Source organism: Xyrauchen texanus, chromosome 22 (genome assembly GCF_025860055.1).
Source record: "Xyrauchen texanus isolate HMW12.3.18 chromosome 22, RBS_HiC_50CHRs, whole genome shotgun sequence".
NCBI lineage: Eukaryota > Metazoa > Chordata > Actinopteri > Cypriniformes > Catostomidae > Xyrauchen > Xyrauchen texanus.
In genome coordinates, this window is record NC_068297.1 from 9,150,134 (window position 1) to 9,171,859 (window position 21,726).

Sequence of the window (21,726 nt, forward strand, 5' to 3'; positions counted from 1 at the left end):
TGGTCTGTTCATCATACAAAGTGATTGGATGCTTTCAGAAAACTTTATGCACAAATTGCATTATTTTTATATATATATATATATATATATATATATATATATATATATATATATATATATATACACTCACCTAAAGGATTATTAGGAACACCATACTAATACTGTGTTTGACCCCTTTAGCCTTCAGAACTGCCTTAATTCTACGTGGCATTGATTCAACAAGGTGCTGAAAGCATTCTTTAGAAATGTTGGCCCATATTGATAGGATAGCATCTTGCAGTTGATGGAGATTTGTGGGATGCACATCCAGGGCACGAAGCTCCCGTTCCACCACATCCCAAAGATGCTCTATTGGGTTGAGATCTGGTGACTGTGGGGGCCATTTTAGTACAGTGAACTCATTGTCATGTTCAAGAAACCAATTTGAAATGATTTGAGCTTTGTGACATGATGCATTATCCTGCTGGAAGTAGCCATCAGAGGATGGGTACATGGTGGCCATAAAGGGATGGACATGGTCAGAAACAATGCTCAGGTAGGCCGTGGCATTTAAACGATGCCCAATTGGCACTAAGGGGCCTAAAGCGTGCCAAGAAAACATCCCCCACACCATTACACCACCACCACTACCAGCCTGCACAGTCGTAACAAGGCATGATGGATCCATGTTCTCATTCTGTTTACGCCAAATTCTGACACTACCATCTGAATGTCTCAACAGAAATCGAGACTCATCAGACCAGGCAACATTTTTCCAGTCTTCAACGGTCCAATTTTGGTGAGCTCTTGCAAATTGTAGCCTCTTTTTCCTATTTGTAGTGGAGATGAGTGGTACCCGGTGGGGTCTTCTGCTGTTGTAGCCCATCCGCCTCAAGGTTGTGCGTGTTGTGGCTTCACAAATGCTTTGCTGCATACCTCGGTTGTAACGAGTGGTTATTTCAGGCAAAGTTGCTCTTCTATCAGCTTGAATCAGTTGGCCCATTCTCCTCTGACCTCTAGCATCAACAAGGCATTTTTGCCAACAGTACTGCCGCATACTGGATGTTTTTCCCTTTTCACACCATTCTTTGTAAACCCTAGAAATGGTTGTAACTGAGCAGATTGTGAAATACTCAGACCGGCCCGTCTGGAACCAACAACCATGCCACGCTCAAAATTGCCTTCCCATTCTGACATTCAGTTTGGAGTTCAGGAGATTGTCTTGACCAGGACCACACCCCTAAATGCATTGAAGCAACTGCCATGTGATTGGTTGATTAGATAATTGCATTAATGAGAAATTGAACAGGTGTTCCTAATAATCCTTTAGGTGAGTGTATATATATATATATATATATATATATATATATATATTATATTTTATTTTTTTATTCATTTTTCTTTTTTAAGCTTTAAACTGAGTCACTTTCAACTGCTATTGTATAGATATCAATGATCACAATGTTCTTTTAAATAATACATATTGTGGTCTGCAGAAGAAAAGTCAAATGGGTTAAGAATGACATTTTCATTTTTGGATGAACTACTGTATTCCTTTAAGGTTCAATAAAGATGTACTGTATATCTTAAACTGTAACATTTTACCTTTTCTACCACAAGGTCAGGTCAAAATGTCAGCTGGTGGTTCAGCTTCTGATTTCCATAAGTACCATTCCACCATAAGATCTGGTTCTGACAAGGATTTATACTAAATGTGTGCACTTACCCTACACAATTGGGGTGTGTATTAGCATTGTGCTGTTCAAACTCCTCTTATTGAAGTTTGAACAGCATTTTTCCTGACAGAAAAGACAAGCACAGAACCACACAAAGGCCAAGTGCAGTTGGACTGAGAACTATTTAACAAGGGATTACCAGTGAGACTTACCTTTCAATTTCACTGCAGAACAACTCAGCACTGCTCTCTCTCTCTCTCTCTCTCTCTCTTCTCTCTCTCTCTCTCTCTCTCTCTCTCTCTCGCTCTCTTTTTCAAGCACCTCTCACCTCTTGCCCAGTTACCAGTAGGTCGGGATTGATTTGGGGATTGTGGAAGTCCTTTTGACCCTCCATGGAAAACGATCCAAACAAACCCCCCTTTTTCCTCTCTTTTGCTCTTTCCTCTTTTCATCTGCCTCTTCATGTTGAGTAGTGCCTCTGAAGTTCAAAGCCTGGAGAAAGCCGTGCCTTGTTTAGAAATGGCGTTGAACATAAACTGTGTTTCTGTTGGAGAATTGACGAAAGTCGGCATATCACAGACCAATGATTATAAGTGTAACAAGAAATATAATTCCTGAATGCTGATCAATACAGCTTTCCAGCCATGCTAATATAAAGCAATATCACACATAACAATACGCTGTTGTGACAACCCAAATGTAAACATGAATACTCAATATAAGTGTAACATTGCTATGAAACAGCAGTTCTGTAAGCAAGAATTTTATATCTAGTTCCTTACCTTTTGAACAAAATATGGCAAGTTATTTTGTCTGTTTTTGCTCCGCTAACAAAGTTCTGATCAAAGCCAAAGTAGCCCATTTCGTGAAGTCCCATTCTCAAAATCATTCCAGTGCACAGAATCTTTCACTCCCTAGAAATGTAGCTGCTCACCATGTTCACTTACCAGAAATGTAGTCATGAATTTAAGTCTCTTAAGTTACCAGACAATGAACACATGTAAATTAATGAAGTCAACCCCTTATTTTCTCTTTAAAAGTAATTTTGTTAGTAAGACGGCGAAAGTATGCATTGTCCATCTATATGTTGCATGAAAGCATACACTTCTTTGTATTTTTAGTCATTAATTTATGTATGTTTGAAAATGTTAAATATTGTCTTTAATACAATGATTTTGTTGATTTGTTTAAATATGCAACCTCATAGTCAGGTTGCAGGTAAATGAGTCATCAGTGTCCCAATGTTTAGTGAATCAAAACCCTTGGCTAGCCCCTGAATTTGTATTCACTAGAGACTGATTTATGTTTCTGAGATATTGGATCAAGATAAAATACACTCAAAGCTTTTGGTGACTCTCAAAAGCCATGTTACATCACTTTTAAAAAGCGATTATTCTGTATCTGGAAAACAAACTGGATATACAAATTTAACAAAACTTTTTCAGCCATTTCTACAGTATTTATCATGTGGACAAGATATCATTTTCTTTTGTGTTTAAATTCTGATGAATTACAGCAAGATACAGCAGTGGTCTCAGTATTTTTATTCTAGCCTCAACAGTTTGAAATTCAGGGGCTAAATCACTTGCTTGCCGAGAAGAAAGGCTGTCAGTATTGGACGGAGCTGTGAATCTCTTTCTGTAATGCTTTTCAGACCTTATTATTCTCAATGCCTAGAAGTGTGTGCTGGAACGAGAGTGCTGTCTCCTTCCTGTATTTCCTTCTCTCTCTGTCTTGCACGTTTTCCCTTTATCTCCTCTTTGTTCTGCAAGAGTTATATCAGAATGGACATAACAAAACTGAACCATGGTTTGAATATGTACAGTGGGTACGGAAAGTATTCAGACCCCCTTACATTTTTCACTCTTTGTTATTTTGCAGCCATTTGCTAAAATCATTTAAGTTCATATTTTTCCTCATTATTGTACACACAGCATCCCATATTGACAGAAAAATACAGAATTGTTGACATTTTTGCACATTTATTAAAAAATAAAAACTGAAATATCACATGGTCCTAAGTATTCAGACCCTTTGCTGTGACACTCATATATTTAACACAGGTGCTGTCCATTTCTTCTGATCATCCTTGAGATGGTTCTACACCTTCAATTGAGTCCAGCTGTGTTTGATTATACTGATTGGACTTGATTAGGAAAGCCACACACCTGTCTATATAAGACCTTACAGCTCACAGTGCATGTCAGAGCAAATGAGAATCATGAGGTCAAAGGAACTGTCTGAAGAGCTCAGAGACAGAATTGTGGCAAGGCACAGATCTGGCCAAGGTTACAAAAAAATTTCAGCTGCCCTTAAGGTTCATAAGAGCACAGTGGCCTCCATAATCCTTAAATGGAAGACGTTTGGGACGACCAGAACCCTTCCTAGAGCTGGCCGTCCGGCCAAACTGAGCTATCGGGGGAGAAGAGCCTTGGTGAGAGAGGTAAAGAAGAACCCAAAGATCACTGTGGCTGAGCTCCAGAGATGCAGTCGGGAGATGGGAGAAAGTTGTAGTAAGTCAACCATCACTGCAGCCATCCACCAGTCGGGGCTTTATGGCAGAGTGGCTGGTCTGATGAGACCAAGATAGAACTTTTTGGCCTTAATTCTAAGCGGTATGTGTGTAGAAAACAAGGCACTGCTCATCACCTGTCCAATACAGTCTCAACAGTGAAGCATGGTGGTGGCAGCATCATGCTGTGGGGGTGTTTTTCAGCTGCAGGGACAGGACGACTGGTTGCAATCGAGGGAAAGATGAATGCGGCCAAGTACAGGGATATCCTGGACGAAAACCTTCTCCAGAGTGCTCTGGACCTCAGACTGGGCCGAAGGTTCACCTTCCAACAAGACAGTGACCCTAAGCACACCGCTAAAATAACGAAGGAGTGGCTTCACAACAACTCTGTGACTGTTCTTGAATGGCCCAGCCAGAGCCCTGACTTAAACCCAATTGAGCATCTCTGGAGAGACCTGAAAATGGCTGTCCACCAACGTTTACCATCCAACCTGACAGAACTGGAGAGGATCTGCAAGGAGGAATGGCAGAGGATACCCAAATCCAGATGTGAAAAACTTGTTGCATCTTTCCCAAAAAGACTCATGGCTGTATTAGATCAAAAGGGTGCTTCTACTAAATACTGAACAAAGGGTCTGAATACTTAGGACCATGTGATATTTCAGTTTTTCTTTTTTAATAAATGTGCAAAAATGTCAACAATTTTGTGTTTTTCTGTCAATATGGGGTGCTGTGTGTACAATGAGGAAAAAAAATGAACTTAAATGATTTTAGCAAATGGCTGCAATATAACAAAGAGTGAAAAATGTAAGGGGGTCTGAATACTTTCCATACCCACTGTAGCTAAGTCTATTGTTAGCATAAATGTGGGGGTATGTACTTTCATGTCTGTGTGTTTCTATATGTGCACTCTCCATCCTTGCATCATAGCCTAGCGTCCCCCTTACTCTAAAGTCGGAGTTATCGATAATGTCACATGTTGAAGATGACGTCATTATCCCGCCCCGATGAATGATACTATGTTCCTTGTGTTCAGTTGTTTACCTGACATTATTTAGATTTTACAGCTGATAAATGGTTTCTGTGAGAGCTGCTGTGTCACATTGTTCTGCATTAATTCCTGTCTTTAGACCAATTGATTGAAAGAAAGAAACAAAGAGAAGGTTAAAACAAATATGAGAAAAATAATGAAGTAAAACAGTGTGTCGTCACTGTGGTGACATTACCTGCCTTCTGTAGAGGTGGGTGGAATATTATTTATCTGAAGCATTTTAGTAATTCCCTCTTTCCACACTACGCTGGCTGCTTTGAACCTACATGAGTCAGATGAGTGACTAAAAAAGTTGCATTGAAATGTGTTTCCAAAGCCATCTTTGCCTGTGATGTCACCCGGCTAACCATGGGGGGTCCGCTCTAACAGCTGCACACCTCAGAGCATCGGAGAGAAGTGTCAGGGGAAACCTCATCTCTAAAGGAGTGCTCACACATACCTTCTCACGGCAAAATTCTGCATGCGAATATGGAGTAGGCGGAGGTTGATTGCGTGTGAATCCAGCAAAATATAATTGTCAAGCAGCCTTTTTTAATGCAGCACTTTATACTCAGTGAAACTCAAGTTAAAAAGAAACTCACAGCTAAAATTATATCCTTGTCCATTGTTACAATAGTTACAATTACATTGTAAGGTTGTGTACGAAGCACCGGCCACACAGAGGCCACTACCAAACCAAACAACATCCTATTGATCTACATGGCAATTTCGCCTGTCAAAGTTCACCAAATTGAACTTAAGGTGAAATCAGTGTGGGGAAATTCATCACATAAAATTCACAATTGTGCGTATTCCCATAGCGATGACTGTATTTTGCCTGCAGAATTTCGCAGTGCAAAGGTATTTGTGACCGCACCTGAACAAATCAGCCGAAATCCACGGCAATCATTTCTCAATATTCAGTATACAGAGTACAGTGGGGTTTAAAAGTCTGAGACCGCGAGTTATAATGCTTCTGTTTAGCATTTTTCTCTTTAAATGCATCATTTTTCATTACAAATTATACAACCAACACACTAATTAAAAACAAGTGAAAAGTTGAATTAAAAAATGTACATGAATTTTGTTTGTCATTCTTTTTCTATAATGATAGTATGCACTCAAGCTGACATGGACTTCACATTTTTGTGCAAATTCCGATTTTTCCATGTTATCCTAGTATGATTTGAGAATGTTCCAAAGGGCATCTTGTGCTTCAATGAAAGCAAGGAAATCTGAACTTTTGTCCCAAGGAGTTAACATCAATATCACCTATTTAATTAGATTGGATTATTGCCTTAGATATACTGCAGAATATTACTTTGTCATTTTACATCATAATGTTGATTTATAAAAAATGTTACCAGCTATGAATCAACATCAGGATGCTATCCTTTTGGTATTGTGCAAATACACACTAGATGCAGGTAGTCCCAGATCATTTCTAACAGATCGTCAAAGTTCCAGCTGTGGTGAGCTGAGATTGGCACACAATGAGGGATTTTGTAGATAATGTCCAGCTCCTCAATGGAGATCTGGTTGATTTTGTTGAGGAGATAATTGCACAGGATATAAACCCGTAAGGTTACATCTGCATTGTGGATCTTATATTCTGAAAGGATGCTATTCACTGTCTCAGCGTCCAGTTCAATTTGGGTGCAAGTGGCAGTAAAATTGTTTCCATCCTTGTCTTTTTTCTTGAAGTCGATATTTGGTGGTTGAGAAGGATTCCGAACCCCTCCATCTCCTGCTCAATGAGCTTCTTATGTCCTAGAGTCTTCAGAACGCCCAAGGCGATCAGAACGAGGTTGCAAGTGCAAGCAATGACTTGTCGTCCTCAACCCTTGCCATCTTTGTCTCCCTCAGTGATACCTGGGAGATCCAGAACTGGATCTTGGCTCTTTTATAACAGATGACACCTGGAACATTTGTCAGTGTGGTGAACTCATAAGTAGCTACCTCAGAGTACATGCCAGCTAGGTTAATCAGAAGAGTAGATTTGCCCACTAAAGGGAAACCCATGAAACCTATTCGAGCATCACCGCTTCTTGCCTAATCAAAACCCTCTCCAGTGCCTCCTCCACTGCCTCCTTTAGGAGTGATGACCTCTCTCTTCAGTTTGGCTAATCTTGCCTTCAGCAGACACAAATGGTGAGCTGTGGCCTTATTCTTCTGAGTACGAGCCATCTCGTTCTCGATTTCAGCTATTTTGGCGAGCAAACTCTTTTTGCCGTTTGTCTTTTCACAGTTGTTGGTTGAAAAATAAAAACTTGATGATGTTACGTTGAGTTATTTTATCAGTTTTGTAGCTTGTTGGTTCGCAGGCACACCACTCGCACACTGCTGTCATGCTTTGCCTTGAGTTCACAAAAAACATAAATGTCTTAAATTGTAGACTTTTGATCCCTACTTATACACAATATATTGGCTGTCATCATCTGACATGAATTTTGAATATACATACTCTCTGGGCCAGACCTCCATCATAAGATGTTTGATTTTATACCTCTCCATCCCTCCATCCGGTCTTCTCTTTCTCAACTCACTTTAGTTTAACTGAGGGAGTAAGGCATTGTCTCTGTATAACTAAAAAAAAAAAAATTCAAGCAAGTGTAGACGATAAAATTAAGTGACAGTGAAAATGAAAGGGGGTGCATTGGGTTTGAGGAGAAGAGTAATAGTAGTAGTAAAAGAGATGCATTTAATGCATGCATGCAAGTATGAACTAATAAAAGAAGTAATAATAATATCTGTTTTAGTAAGCACTACTAATTATGTCTAGATTGTCACCTCCAAACCCGTTTTCCCTTATTTAATCTTGTGATTCAGAGACAAGAAAGAGAGCTATAAAGAGGGAGATAAACAGAGATTAGAAAGAATAGCTCGAGAGACATTAATCAGGAGAAAGTCTTTGGTCTTCCAGAGCCAGCAGCGAGCGCTCATCTCTGAGTCTGACGGCAGAGCATCTGTTCTCCGCATTGTTTTCTCGCCCGTCTCTTAGACGATGGTTTGTGGGTGTTGCATCTTGCTGAGCAAATTGAAATCGTCAAGAGGCATAGCTCATGTTAATTGCTCTGTTGAATGTGTAAAGTGTATTGAAGGCTGCCATTGTAACGCTTTCTGCACTTATTAATCATGCCGCTCCACCAGCCATCGGTTTGGTGGCTTTGCTACGTAGGTGTGACTGAAAAGATTTGTGCGGCTGTTCCGCGTGCATGATCGGAGATAAAACATGTATTACACTTCACGCTGGTTCAAGAGATGCATGACATGCCCTTCAAAAATGTCTTGCACTGTTTTATGTTCGCTTTACTGAAAATGGCAAAACAAGTAAACCATCCCTGGCTTCAAGGTCTTCACTCGGAGTCACATCGTAATTCTAACACTCCTTTCTCTCTGGCTGCTCACTGTGTTTCTAAGGTCAGTTGGAAGTGGATTTGAGTGTGACAGTCATACAGTGAACTACACAATCTACTGACCTCAGAACAGTGGCTCATCCAGGCTTAGGAGGCTTTTGGAGTCATTTTCGAGTCAATGTGTTTCTCCATTACACTTTACTATTTAAAATTTTAAAGTAGTGACTGGCTAGTTGTCACACAGGGAAGTTGTCTCTTGGGCTATATCTCAGTAACTGTAAGGTTTTAAGTCAAGTTCAATATACCATTGGTGTAATTGCCTAACTTAGGCTAAATATAGAAAACTACTCAAAAGTTTGATCAAGGACATCTCTCTTTTTTCCAATAAACATCTAGATCATTTTATTGCCCAGCCCTATTGATAACGTTGCATTAATCTCTCACAGCAGCCCAATAATCTCAGTGATAGATAGTTAAATTGCATAGACACACAAAATCTAGTAAGCAGAAATATTACATTTACCTCTATATTATTCTTCAAATTAGAGGCAGGATTAATGCTGATATCTGGCTTGAGCAAGTTAAACTCACATGACACGATCATTCAATTGGCCTTTTTCACTGCGAAAAAGGTGCGGCCGAGATGTTCAGATGTTGAAATGTGCTTGAGGCATTCTCCACATCCATAACAGTTGGCGCCAGATCTGCAGCTGCCATTCAACTTTTTTAAGTGTGATTTGATTTGATGGGAGTCAGGAGAGACTATCCCTAGCCAATAATGTTGATAGATAAAAATAAAACCAGGACAGGGAAGTTGCAAAATAGACGGTGGGAAAATAGCACAGTAAAAGTAGAGTTAAAGCACTTAAAATATACTCAAGTAAAAGTATACAATTTTTAAACTACATAAAAAAGTAGTTAATTACAGTAACGTGAGTATTTGTAATTCGTTAATTCACACACCTGCATTTGACCGGTTGGGGAAAAAATCACTGCGGGCAGAGAGCGGGTGAAATTCAGAGGGAGTGTTCAGGTGTGTGACAGAAACTTGCGGGTGCTGGATGGAAAAAAATTGTCCTGTGAGGAACTATAGGTCAATGTTTTTTTGGATAGTCAAAGGACTCTATCCGTGTATGGTATTTAATCATCACGGCCTTAAATATTAAATTACAAAAAGTTACGTTTGTTCGGAACCTGAATCTAAAAAGATATTGATATATCATAAATACTTTAGAGTTATAGGCTCTCCAACTTAGGAAAAAAATGTATTTATGGACACCATTGACATATAATGCAACAAGGATTGCTGAAGTCAACTGATTTTTGTAATGGACCTACCTATCTCTTTGTAAAAACAAAATACAAAATTTAGTTATAGCTGTTAGGTAAACACAATGAAGCCACAATAGCATATGCTAATGCAAGTGTCAACTATATAACAAAGGTAGATTTAGCCTAAAAATTGGGTTGATGTTGTTCTCAGGACAAGGGTATTTTTCATGAACGTCAGGAACAGTTTTTATTGTGGTACATGTGCTGTAAATATATACAATTTATTTATTTCAATATTTGTTGGCCACAACAAGTGATTTCTATTTTTGTATGTTACTGTTTACATGTCTGTCGCTTCATGAGTTGTTTTGTGTTTCATAATTTTTAACTGTTTGAATCTTGCTGTAAAGCCAGTATTGTGCTGTTCAGTGGCAGTGACTCTATTGTCTCTTTTTCCTGGTCTATATTGGTGGAAATATTTAATAGCTTTTTTAGTAGCCAAGACTTTAAGGTATATACACTACCTATATATAAACTGACTTTCAAAACTAAACCCACCTTGATAATATTAATTGTAATAAAAAGTGACAACTAGCCCTTGTCTCCTTCATAAATGGCACCTTTTTTAGCACCTTTCTTCTTCTCAGTAACTTCTATAAATACACTCTAAAGTCAGAGGCAGTGTATTATAATACTACCCTGCCTGCTTTCATCAAGATTGTGTGTGTGTGTGTGTTGCTCGCACATGTATCAGAGAACTCTGTCATTGCCAAAGCTTCAAAGAGTGGTCTGTGCATATAGTAGCCACCATGCGTCTGGTTTCTATTACTGGCTGTTAACAACACGGTGCTGAAAGACAAGACTAAGCACAGAGCACTATTTCATGTTTGAGCCCCGGCCGAAGCATGATATACTGTTCTCAAGTATGTGAAATGTGAGTGGTTGCCATGGCAATGGCAAGCCCCAACCAGGAAAGCGAAAGGAAGCAGGAGGAAGGAAGAGGTCCGGAGATCCTTTAGAGTGCATGTCACTAAAGAACTTACGCCATGTTTTAAAGAGCCATTGAATTATTCATCCACCTCAAGACACCAGCCCATTTTAAGGATCAGACCCAGAAATAAAACTGCTTGACAGCACTTTTATTGCCATGCATTACATTATGGGCATCAATACAATGAGTGTTACAATTGTTTAATTCTGTCATCATTTATTTCCCCTTATGTTAATTTAAACCATATGACTTTCTTCTTCTGTAGAACACAAAAAAAATATATATGTTTGAAGAATGTCCTTGCAGCTCTTTTCCATATAATAAAAGTGAATAAGGACTGGGTCTGTCTAGCTCCAAAATTCCCCCAAAAAATAGCTCCACAACTGTGTGCCATAAAAGTAGTCTCTAGGACTAGCCATATTCGCCATATTTCAAGTCTTGTGAAGGTGCACGATAGCTTTGTGTGATGACTTAAAGCCATCAAGTAGCCATCTTCAAATATATACAGTTTGATTGATGTTAATGATGTTTGGTCATTAGACATGCAAGAGCCAATTGCGTTTGGCATCAAATGCCATTGGTTCTCTATTTTTGTAGTCGATTGAAATGTTTCCCATTTCAGAGATCTGGAAGAGGGGAAAATTAGCAGTAAATAACAGCCCAAATTTCAGTCTTTTCATCAAACAAAGCTATCATATGACTTTATATATAGTTCATGGGTCATAATAACTACTTTTAGCATAGCTTTATGATACTTTTATTGAGATGTTTTGTAATTTTGAAACTCGACAGACCCAGTCCCCATTCATTTTTATTATATGGAAAGGAGCTACCAGGATATTCTTCAAAATTCCCCCACAATTCAAAATGTGGGGACAAATAATGCCCTGTAATGAATTCTTCTGTTTTGTTTGTATCATCACTTATATTTTTTTCTAGGCCTAGTTAAATACTGTATATTATTATAGAATATATGAGTTGATGCTGATTTTTTTAAAGGTTAAAACCTATTTAATTTCAACCTATTTCATTTTAATGTATTGAAAATGTATTTTACTTGAAAATATGACATGCAGTCTTTTAATATGGTAAAAATCCCCTCATAATGTCAAACACGCCTCTGAAAATCAATTCCAGGGGGCACTTAATAGATATAACAAAATTTGACACTGTTCCACAGAAGAATTAAACAACATGAGGGTGCATAAAGGATGACAGAATTTTCCTTTTTTAACTATTTGTTTTAATGAAGTCAAGAAAAGGATTGTTCACCTTGTGAATATGAGTGTGCATGCAGTAGTGGAGGAAAAAAAAGAGCAAGCACGCATGACTGTTTTAAGCACTACTCGTGCGTGACAAAACTGTTAGTGGCCCATAAAGAACACATGCACTAGTCGCTTATCTGCTGGCTTGTGAAGGACAACATGGGAAAAGGGTCATTATGAGAAGGGCGTGACCCAGAGGGGATGATACAGACGGTGTCCACACATGTAAAGTGTCTCCACAGAGTTTGATCCCATTCGGCTGATGTGTGCTCGGCTCTGCCACACAACACACAATCCTCGTTTAGGGATTTAAAGACAGAAGGGAGGGAATAAGAAGGACTGTTTGAGTGGACGCAGTTGTTTTCACGCTCCACTAGCATGTATCGACATGCAGCAAAGAGAGAAAACAACACAACTCCCTCCTGTGGGGTTCTACTGCTGGGCAACTAAACACCCTGTATTCAAAACAACACTGAGCTGATTTGGATGATTTCTGATGGGGTTCATATTTGCCCACCCAAGTGTGTTTTTGTAACCTAGATATACTGTAGATTTGGATACCCCAAAGTTAGCTAAATTAAGTCTTATTTAAGGAAAATGGTTCATAGAGACAATAAAAGTCTTAATTTGCTTAATTTTTAAGATTAGGGTTATAATTAAAGGGAAACTTTACCCAACAATTACAATTCTCTATTATAATTCTTCTTTATGCCATCTCAAACTCTTTTGACTTTCTTTCTTCTGTGGACAAGAACGAAGATATTTAGATGGAGATATGATACAAATAAATCCGTACATCTGACTTGCAACACGTTTCCCCTCCCTGTCGTTTCTTGTCCTCTACATTATATGCATTGATAAACGGCCCAAAATAAAAAAACAAATATGTCAAAGTTAAAGGGATGTCCCCATTTAGATAGATAGGTAAACCTGTGTCAGTGTGTTGAATGGAATACTTAAGCAGTCGGGAATGAGGAGTAAAGTAAAATGTGTTTGACTTCTAGGTGGCCCCGTTACCAGTGACAGAGCAGGATTCATTTAGCAGCTAATGTGCCAACTGTAAATCCATAATCTCAGAGCACTCCCGAGGCCTACGCACCGCCACGAGGCCTGAGGCGGGCACCTGAGGGAAATTACTGACTTCTCTCAGAATTAGAGCAATTTCTGCATATCAACACAAACCACATGACAGCACCCACACAAACATGCTCTACGTGTATATTCATCTCTGTAATGTTGGATGCCTCGGAGCTCAGTTTATAGCGGTGTATGGTAGAGTTGACGCCTTTGAGGCCACCCGCTCTAGATGCAGCAGTTGCTTTAATCTTATGAAAATGAAGAGGCAGGACACCGAAATATGCATTTGCTGTTTAGCTCGCAGTAATTTTTAAAAGCTTCCTGATTCTCACACTGCTGTGTGTGTACTGTGCATTTCACCAGCTGAAACATAAACAACACTAGCTTAAGGAGTTTGACAGGGTTCTCAGCCCCCTCTGAAGTAGTATTTTTGTCCCCCTCTCCCCTTTCTCTTCTACCATTTCTCTGCCTCGTCCCCTGGAATCCAGAGGCTGGGGTTTGTTTGCCAACAGAGTGCATTTTGGGAAGGCATTACATGTTATTAACTGCGCAATTAAACTTAGTTGTTGCTGCAAACAAGCAAATCCCCATCCACATCATTATAAAATTGTAATTGACCTTTCACAGGGGTTTTTTTTTTTCCCAGATGGCGGGTCGTTCCACTGCTCTGGCTCATTGCTTAACTGGGACAGCTGCTCTTGTAGATCCAAATCGAGCCTGCCGGTCTGTACAATCGAAAGGGAACAATTCAACTATGTAGTTGTCTTGACATCAAAAAGAGTGATAGACAATTTATTTATCAAGACAGCAAAAGTACATCACTTACACTGGATTAACTACACTAAGATATACCGTTTCTAGTTAAAGGCGCATGCTATACCAATTAGGCCTCTACATTTCTATTAATCCCTCACAAATGTGACCAGATTTTGCTCTAAGTGACTGAAATCATGTGTTATTAGCCACTTGCTAATTAATGTGTATGTATATATGAAGTAGTCTACTTCAGTTGCATTTTGCTTACAAGACATGTCTGTAAAGAGTTGTTGTGTTTTAATAAAAAGGCCCACTATCTGTAAAATAGTCTTTGCTTTTCTGAAGTAGCGCAGAGAAATTAAAATTGTATTCTTATTTCCATTGACAATAACACAGGAAACAAATAAATGCACCCATTATGTTTTTACCGTAAATGCAACTGTGTTATATATGCAACACAGTTCAGCCATGACAACTCTAGGAAAGATTTAGCATGTTAAAGGGATAGTTCACCGAAAAATGAAAATTCACTCATTATTTACTCACCCTCATGTCATCCCAGCTGAGTATGGCTTTCTTTCTTCTGCAGAACACAAATAGTGATTTTTAGAAAAACATTTCAGCTCTGTAGGTCCATGCAATGCAAGTGAATGGGTGCCAAGATTTTGATGCTCCAAAAAGTACATAAATGCATCATAAAAGTAATCCATATGACTCCATTGTTTTAATCCATATCTCCAGAAGTGATATGAAAGGTGTGAATGAGAAACCGATCACTATTTAAGTAATTCTTTCTAGAATTTCTTCTCCCTGCCAAGTAGGGGGCAATGTGGGCAAATAATTTTTTCTTCTTTGACAACATAATCTCGATGTTCTACCTTTACATTGTCAAAAAAAACAAGTGCTGAAACATTTAACCAATAAGAAATTAGCATAATTAATTCTGATACAATTAATTGCCTGCATCGTCCAATCACTGCTAAACATATTAAAATAAAATAATACATTATACATTCTGAATCTAAGTACTGATTACTATTGTCCCATGTCTGCCAACCATGTCATCTACAACCTGAAACTGAACTTTTATTGGATGTTAGGAGTGAATGCACTCGGCTACATAGGAAAGCTATAGAATGTTCCCTTGTTCCCTAGTTAGAGAAGGACTTAACCTCCAGTGTGCTTTCGTTCTTCACTTGTCTCAGAACAGTTTGATATGCACCCATCATCCTAACTCCATAATCATATAAAGCCTCTGAAAGCAACATTTTTCAGGTTTTGGATGAACCTATTGATTCTCAGTGTGATAATTCATGGTGAATATAGGATTTCTGGGGGGGGGGGGGATTAATCATTGGGTTTAACAGCGTGCCTTTTCGCGATAAATGGCATATTGGATGAAACTGGAGACTAGTCTTTTTACTCAAACAGACTTCAAAATTTTTCTGCCATTTCTCCCAAAGACAAACTCAGCTGAGATCGGTGCCATGGTGTTTTGTCACATGACTGTTTGTGTCCAGAGTTTAACCCTTTACTGACAGCCCAAAGTGTCCTTAACTGAGATCAGTCAGTTTAAATAACATCAAATTATGCATAGAGAAGACAAAACACAGTTTCAACACAGGAGGATGCGGTGTCGCATGAGGATTAAAGCCTCAGATGCAGAGCGTGTGGTGCAGTTAAGTTTGCGCTCCCAACTACACGTGCCAAAGGGTCATCAGATCCCAACACTAAAACGAACAGTGGGTCACCACCCTGTGAAAAATAGATATTCTTCAAGCACTCCAACAGCACGTTCATTTGTCTTCAGAATCAAAGCAGAGCTCACACGCTGAGCTTTCAAAACATGTACTGGCATCTCGCCTGCCTCTCTTTGACGGAAAGCCAGCATGCGCACAGCCAGCACTGACTTTAAAAGCATTCTTCGTTTGTTTGTATCTGCTTTATGTCAAGTGGTAATTCAGCAGGAACGTTGCATATCATTGAGACCAAGACCTGTACGATGTTTATCTTTCGGCTGACCTTGCTTCAAGTCACCAAGGTGAAAGGCGGAATCCAAGCTAAATACATATGCCTGCTAAGTGCCGGATATGGGGTGGACGAGGTGTCTCGGTTGCAATGGCAGCTTTGTAAATTGTTGTGCTGCAGTGAGTGGGAGATTAGTCTTTAAGGAGGTCACGGACACTGTGTGACCTACAAAGGGCCCTTCGATCTTTGCCACCAGTGTATTGACAACAACTCCTTGGGAAATGACATTCTTAAACAACATTTTGTTTTCAATATTTGATTTGAGAAAGCCAAAGAATGGGGTAGTCTACTAGGCATGTGTGTGGGAATACTCCTTATAGCAAACCAGGAATTAATCATCACAGCCAAGCACTTTTGTTGCCATTGTGGTTTAGAAATGTTACGACGACATCACTTTGCACTAGTATTCCTGCCTCAATGCCTCAAGATAGCAGTGTATCACTTGACTGCTTCCTGACTTTTAATTCTGCCTAATGTTGACATTCATCACACTGAAAATATCTGAGCTAAAATATGATTCCTCCAAATCCAATCTGTGGCCCTATAGTTCTTCCGGGGGAAGATTTAAGCTAAATGCATGGGCACAACAGCAGGTGCCAAGTTTACAGTTTACAGGAATTTGTCATCTGCATATCCCTTTGCTTTCAGACTTCCTTTCAACCTTCCTTTCTCTCTCTCTCTCTCTCTCTCTCTCTCTCTCTCTCTGTCTATCTCATTATACCCTGAAGGAGTGATTCCAGTGGATGCAGTATTAGATTAAATGATGGGGCGAGGAGGCATGTAAATGCATGTTTTTCTGCCGTATATTTTACAAAGCTGTAGTCACCATTAAGTCTCGCTGGATTTAATCTGGATTCTTCATGCTTGCTGAATCAGATATTCATGGCCTGGCAGATAGCGAAGGCTGGCATTCCTGAAGCTGATATCAAATCAGCCAATGTATGTACAGTGCGTATGGCTCAATCTTTGGTTTTAGAATTCCATCTGGCAACAGACAAGGAGCTAAGTACCAAAACCCAAACAAAAAGTATGAAAACAGGAATTGGTGCATTGTAAATGTTTTGCATTTTGATTTGGTTCTGGATTGCCTATCCTTGGAAATCCTTTATTATGGCTACTTAACATTTATACATCACCACACTGTACTTATTTGATTCATTTACATAAAAATAATCTTTATTAAAGTAAAAGTTCAGATTTTCAAACGTTAATTTTGTCCTTTTTTAAAAAACGTTTTACGTTTTTAAATTTAAGTCACTTTTATCACTCTTTTGAAGATCTTGCCCCATGACCTTGGCTCTCAAATCTCAAAATATCACATGGTTATGAAACACGAGAATCAATGCCTTATGACCTGATTTATTTCAAGTATTGTGTGATGTGCATTCATGTGTCAAGTTTAATTATGCAGAAGTGCAAATTATACTTTAAATCAATGGCAGAGAGATAGATTATCAGTGATTGAAGACTTAAATTATGATCTGTTCCTCACATTGCTTCAGAAGTCTTGAAATATACTACATTAAGGCCAGGGTATACTTTGTTTTTCTGCATCCAGATCGGATCATGCCCGGTCACCTTTCAAACTATACTCTTTTGACGCAAACAAATACGAATGTGTTCAGTGCATGCATACTACAACTGCAACAATACAAAGGTCATCAACAGTACTATGATTATGTGCACAGACGAGGACTATCAAGAAAATCTGAGCCTCATGTGGACAGTCCGTGCATACATGCTGTTGACATGTACTATATATATATGCGTCACATACAGTGTGCCCTATGACATATATGATGAATATACTGACATTAGGGATGTTAATGATTAATCAGTAATCAATCCATCATCGTTAATAATTTGATCGACAAAGATTATCGATCGTAGATTAATTAATTTCAGAAGAAATGTGTTCAGTAGAGGTGTAACAATGCATCTATCCACAGTGATTGGAAAAATTAAATGCATTGATTATTCATTTAAAAACAAATATAAATATTTGTATCAATTATTACACATAATAAATAATGCTTTATGCATAATACATTCATTTCCTTTGCCAAAAATATGTTAATATGTTAACATAATTTAAGTTTACACAGTCACGAGCGTGCCGGACAGACAGGTGAAAAAACAGTGCGAGCGAGGGTGAAGAGGTGAAAATGCAAGTCATGATGTCAAGCTCTACTTTTAGTCAGGAACAGTAGTCAGGATCCTCCTCCTCATCACCAAGATGAAGTCAATAATGGTAAAAGACCTAAAGGACTGCTATGACGATGTACAGAATGTACTCCATGTTGCTTCAGCCCTTGACCTTCACTTTAAGAAGTTTTTGCTCTTTTTGAATTAAGAAGAGAGGACCCTGACCCACGAGATTGTGACATCAGAGGCAGCTGGTCTTAGAGAGAGAAAAGTAAGTAAATGCTACCATTTTAATGTGATAAATTGTCCTGTCAGCAAAGATAGTGAAATATTACTGGAAACATAATCTTAAAAAACTTGAATTGAAATATGTTTAATATTCAACAACATTGTATATTAGATGACTGCCCACTTCACATCTGCCAAAGCCTGTGCCCACTCCACATCTGCCGAATCCTGTGCCCACTCCATATCTGCCGAATCCTGTGCCCACTCCACCTCTCAATCACAGGTGTCACAAAGTGACCTGACAGGTTAGTATTCAGTTTCGTTTTTTAATGGGTGTGTGGTTTTCTAGTAGCAAAAACTTGGAAAACATTATTTAATTGTAAAAATATTATTAATATTATAATTATTATTATTTTTGATCATATACCCTGCTCATAGCATAATTCAAACTCACAACCATTGTATGTTTTATTTCCAAAGAGCCAGAACAAGATGATGCTCCTGTTCCAAGAAAACAATCCAAGGCACTAGATGACCTATTTGGTGATGAGTTCTTCCAATTAACCTCAGAGACTGTCTCCAATTAAGACTTCCAGAGACATTGCTACTAAAGAGTTCATGAAGTATCAAGAGAAGGATTCTCTACTGTTGAATGGTTTGGAATGGTGGAAAAGGCATGAATTCAATACTTGTGTATACCAGGTACTAGTGTGCCAGCAGAACGTGTCTTCAGTATTGCTGGAGACATTGTTAATGCACAAAGAGGAACTCTCACTCCAGAGCATGTGGATGAGTTAGTTTTTCTGAAATCAAACTTGGGAAAGAAACAAAGGCATTGTGTTGACACTTAGCTTTGAATGACAACTCCCTTGATCTGGTTCCAAATGATAAGCCACATTTTAAGAAGTTGGAAAGACCTGTTACTCTTTATGTACTATTGTAAGATTCTGAATGTTGTTCTCACAAGCAGACCTGTGGGTATTTTATTTTTTTCTTGTTTACTGGTGTATTGTCACCTTTGCACTTTGCTTTTGTTTGACACTGTATGGTAAGTACAATGAACACTATCAGGAGTGGTGGTGGTGTAGTGGGCTAATGCACACAACTGTTAATCAGTAGGTCATTGGTTCGATCCCCACAGCCACCACCATTGTGTCCTTGAGCAAGGCACTTAACTCCAGGTTGCTCCGGGGGGATTGTCCCTGTAATAAGTGCACTGTAAGTCACTTTGGATAAAAGCGTTTGCCAAATGCATAAATGTAAATGTAAACTTACCAAAATATGAGCTTTATGTGCTCATATTATAAAGCGTCTGGAGTAATTTTACTTCGTATTACATTACATTTTTGTTTTAGAGTTCAACAGTGGATCCTCAATTCAAACATTCTTATTCTGGTTCTGCTTTGGTTAAAAGAGCACTTGAAAATAAATGTGCTGTGAATGTAAAATCTGATGTCTGAGTATTCTCACTATGTTGTGTTGTGAACGCTGTTACATTTGTGCTTCCATCATATTTTGGAAAATAGCAAGAATCGTTCCAGTATAATCAAATTTAATCAAATCGAATCGTGGCCAAATTTCAGATTACATGATGCATCATAATCGGAATCTAATCATCGTCAGAGTAAATATTTACACCCCTAGTGCTCAGTAACCATGCTAGCAGACTTTGAAAAGGCTGTTTATACAGCCATCCACCGCTAGAGGGCGCTGGCACTGCCTGTCATGTCTTGGCCATGTCAGAGAACAAGGGCGACATAGAGGAAGAGGAAGCTGGATCAGTGTTGGAGCATTTCTCTCTAACATTATGTTTTCTGCATACACCGTGATGGTGTGTTAAAGTACTACATGAAAACAAGTACAGTTGATCTGGTGGTTTCCTTGTTTCATGCCAACCTACAAGTGATCGCTGGGAAAGCAGATTCAGCTGACATCTCCCTAGCACACACGGGATGTTACAGGGTTCTCAGGCATCCTGGAAATCCTGGAATTTTGCAATACAGTTTTCCAGTCATGGAACAGTAATGGAAAATGGCAATAACACCTAAATATCCTGCAAATAATAATTTGTCCTGGAAAATTTAGTGGTATAATTAAACGGTTTGATTGTGTTTTTTGTTACATGTACATGTATTGATAAAGTGCTTTTTTCGTTCTTTCTTTTGCTTTTTGCAGTCTTAACTACAAAAACATTTCAATTGTAAACGTTAGACAACAACAACGGTCAAACCATAGATTTATTATAATTTGTTTTATTAATTTGCACCCGATGTGGTAGTGATTTAAAATTCTGTGATTTAATAAAACTAAAATATAATCTGCATGTGCTGCGTGCTTCAGTATGAATGTGTGAAGCCAGCCAGCCACTCATACACTGAAAACACCTAATTGTGAATATCACACTTGCTCTGGTTGTTTGTGTGTTTGTGTAGTAGATGACAGTGAGCAAAGCGCTCTGAAGCGTGCAGCACATACAGACTATATATATATATATATATATTGGTTTTTGGGGTTTAATAATCACACTGGGACATGTAGTAAACTGCTTATTCAGAGGTGAGAAACTACCATCAAAAACACAGAGAAATGCCAAAACAAAAGTTTGATAAATCTGAACTCATGAAATGGGAAATATAATATATTAAAGCAATATCTTACATCTGTAATATTCTGTTGTGCAGCACTTAATTTGACAAAAAATATCCCCAGTGTTGTTTCAGATAGATTCAAGAAAAATTTAATAAATAAAATCATTTATACATTTTCATTTGACTTAAGTTTTTCATTCTATTAGACACCATTATTATGATGAAATTTTTATTAAACTGTTGAATACAGAAATGTGAAAAAATAAATAAAAAAATAACCACAATTTTAAAGACCTCTCCTGCTTAAATATTACAACCGTGTGGTACCAAAACAAATATCCTGGAAATGTCCTGGAAAATTGTGCCTTGAAAAGAGTGAGAACCCTGTATGTAGGCTGCCGTGTTTATGTAGTGTGCTATGATTTAATTTGAAATAAAAATATATGTCCAAAGGTCCGAAATATATCATGATCCATAACGTGAAGTTTTAATGAACTCAAATATGTAAACGAGTTATGTATCTTGTTTACAAGTTATTACTAACAGTAATTAATTAACAGTAATTAAACAATGAACAAATTTATACTAAACACTGTCTAAATGTATTAAAATACACCAAACTAAGAATATTTTAAGAGGATAATGCCAATACTTGCATTTCTTAAGTGTAATAATTAAAATTATATTTAAGCAGTGGGCTACATGCACATATTATTTGGAGTCCTCCACGTGATTTTTGCGTTATTAACGATCCATAATGGACATACAAATTTGACAATATCAACTCGCAAGCATCTCGTCTTGCAAGCAATCATGCCTG

General features: G+C 38.3%; 1 protein-coding gene and 1 pseudogene across 4 annotated transcripts in view; one reads left to right on the forward strand and one right to left on the reverse strand.

Annotated features, from left to right (window-relative positions):
• LOC127662781 (forkhead box protein N3-like) overlaps nt 1–21,726 on the forward strand; it is a 123,876-nt gene that overhangs the window by 91,024 nt on the left and 11,126 nt on the right. Inside the window, exons 5-7 of one of the 4 annotated variants that reach the window (XM_052154119.1) lie at nt 18,300–18,361; nt 18,491–18,623; nt 18,799–19,754. The exons of the other annotated variants lie outside the window; for them this stretch is intronic. Coding sequence (XP_052010079.1) covers nt 18,300–18,361; nt 18,491–18,623; nt 18,799–18,905 — 302 coding nt within the window. The 3' untranslated portion in view covers nt 18,906–19,754. Of the gene's footprint in view, nt 1–18,299; nt 18,362–18,490; nt 18,624–18,798; nt 19,755–21,726 lie in introns of those variants that run through there. 4 annotated transcript variants of the gene reach the window in all.
• On the reverse strand, nt 6,544–7,684 carry LOC127662925 (developmentally-regulated GTP-binding protein 1-like; annotated as a pseudogene).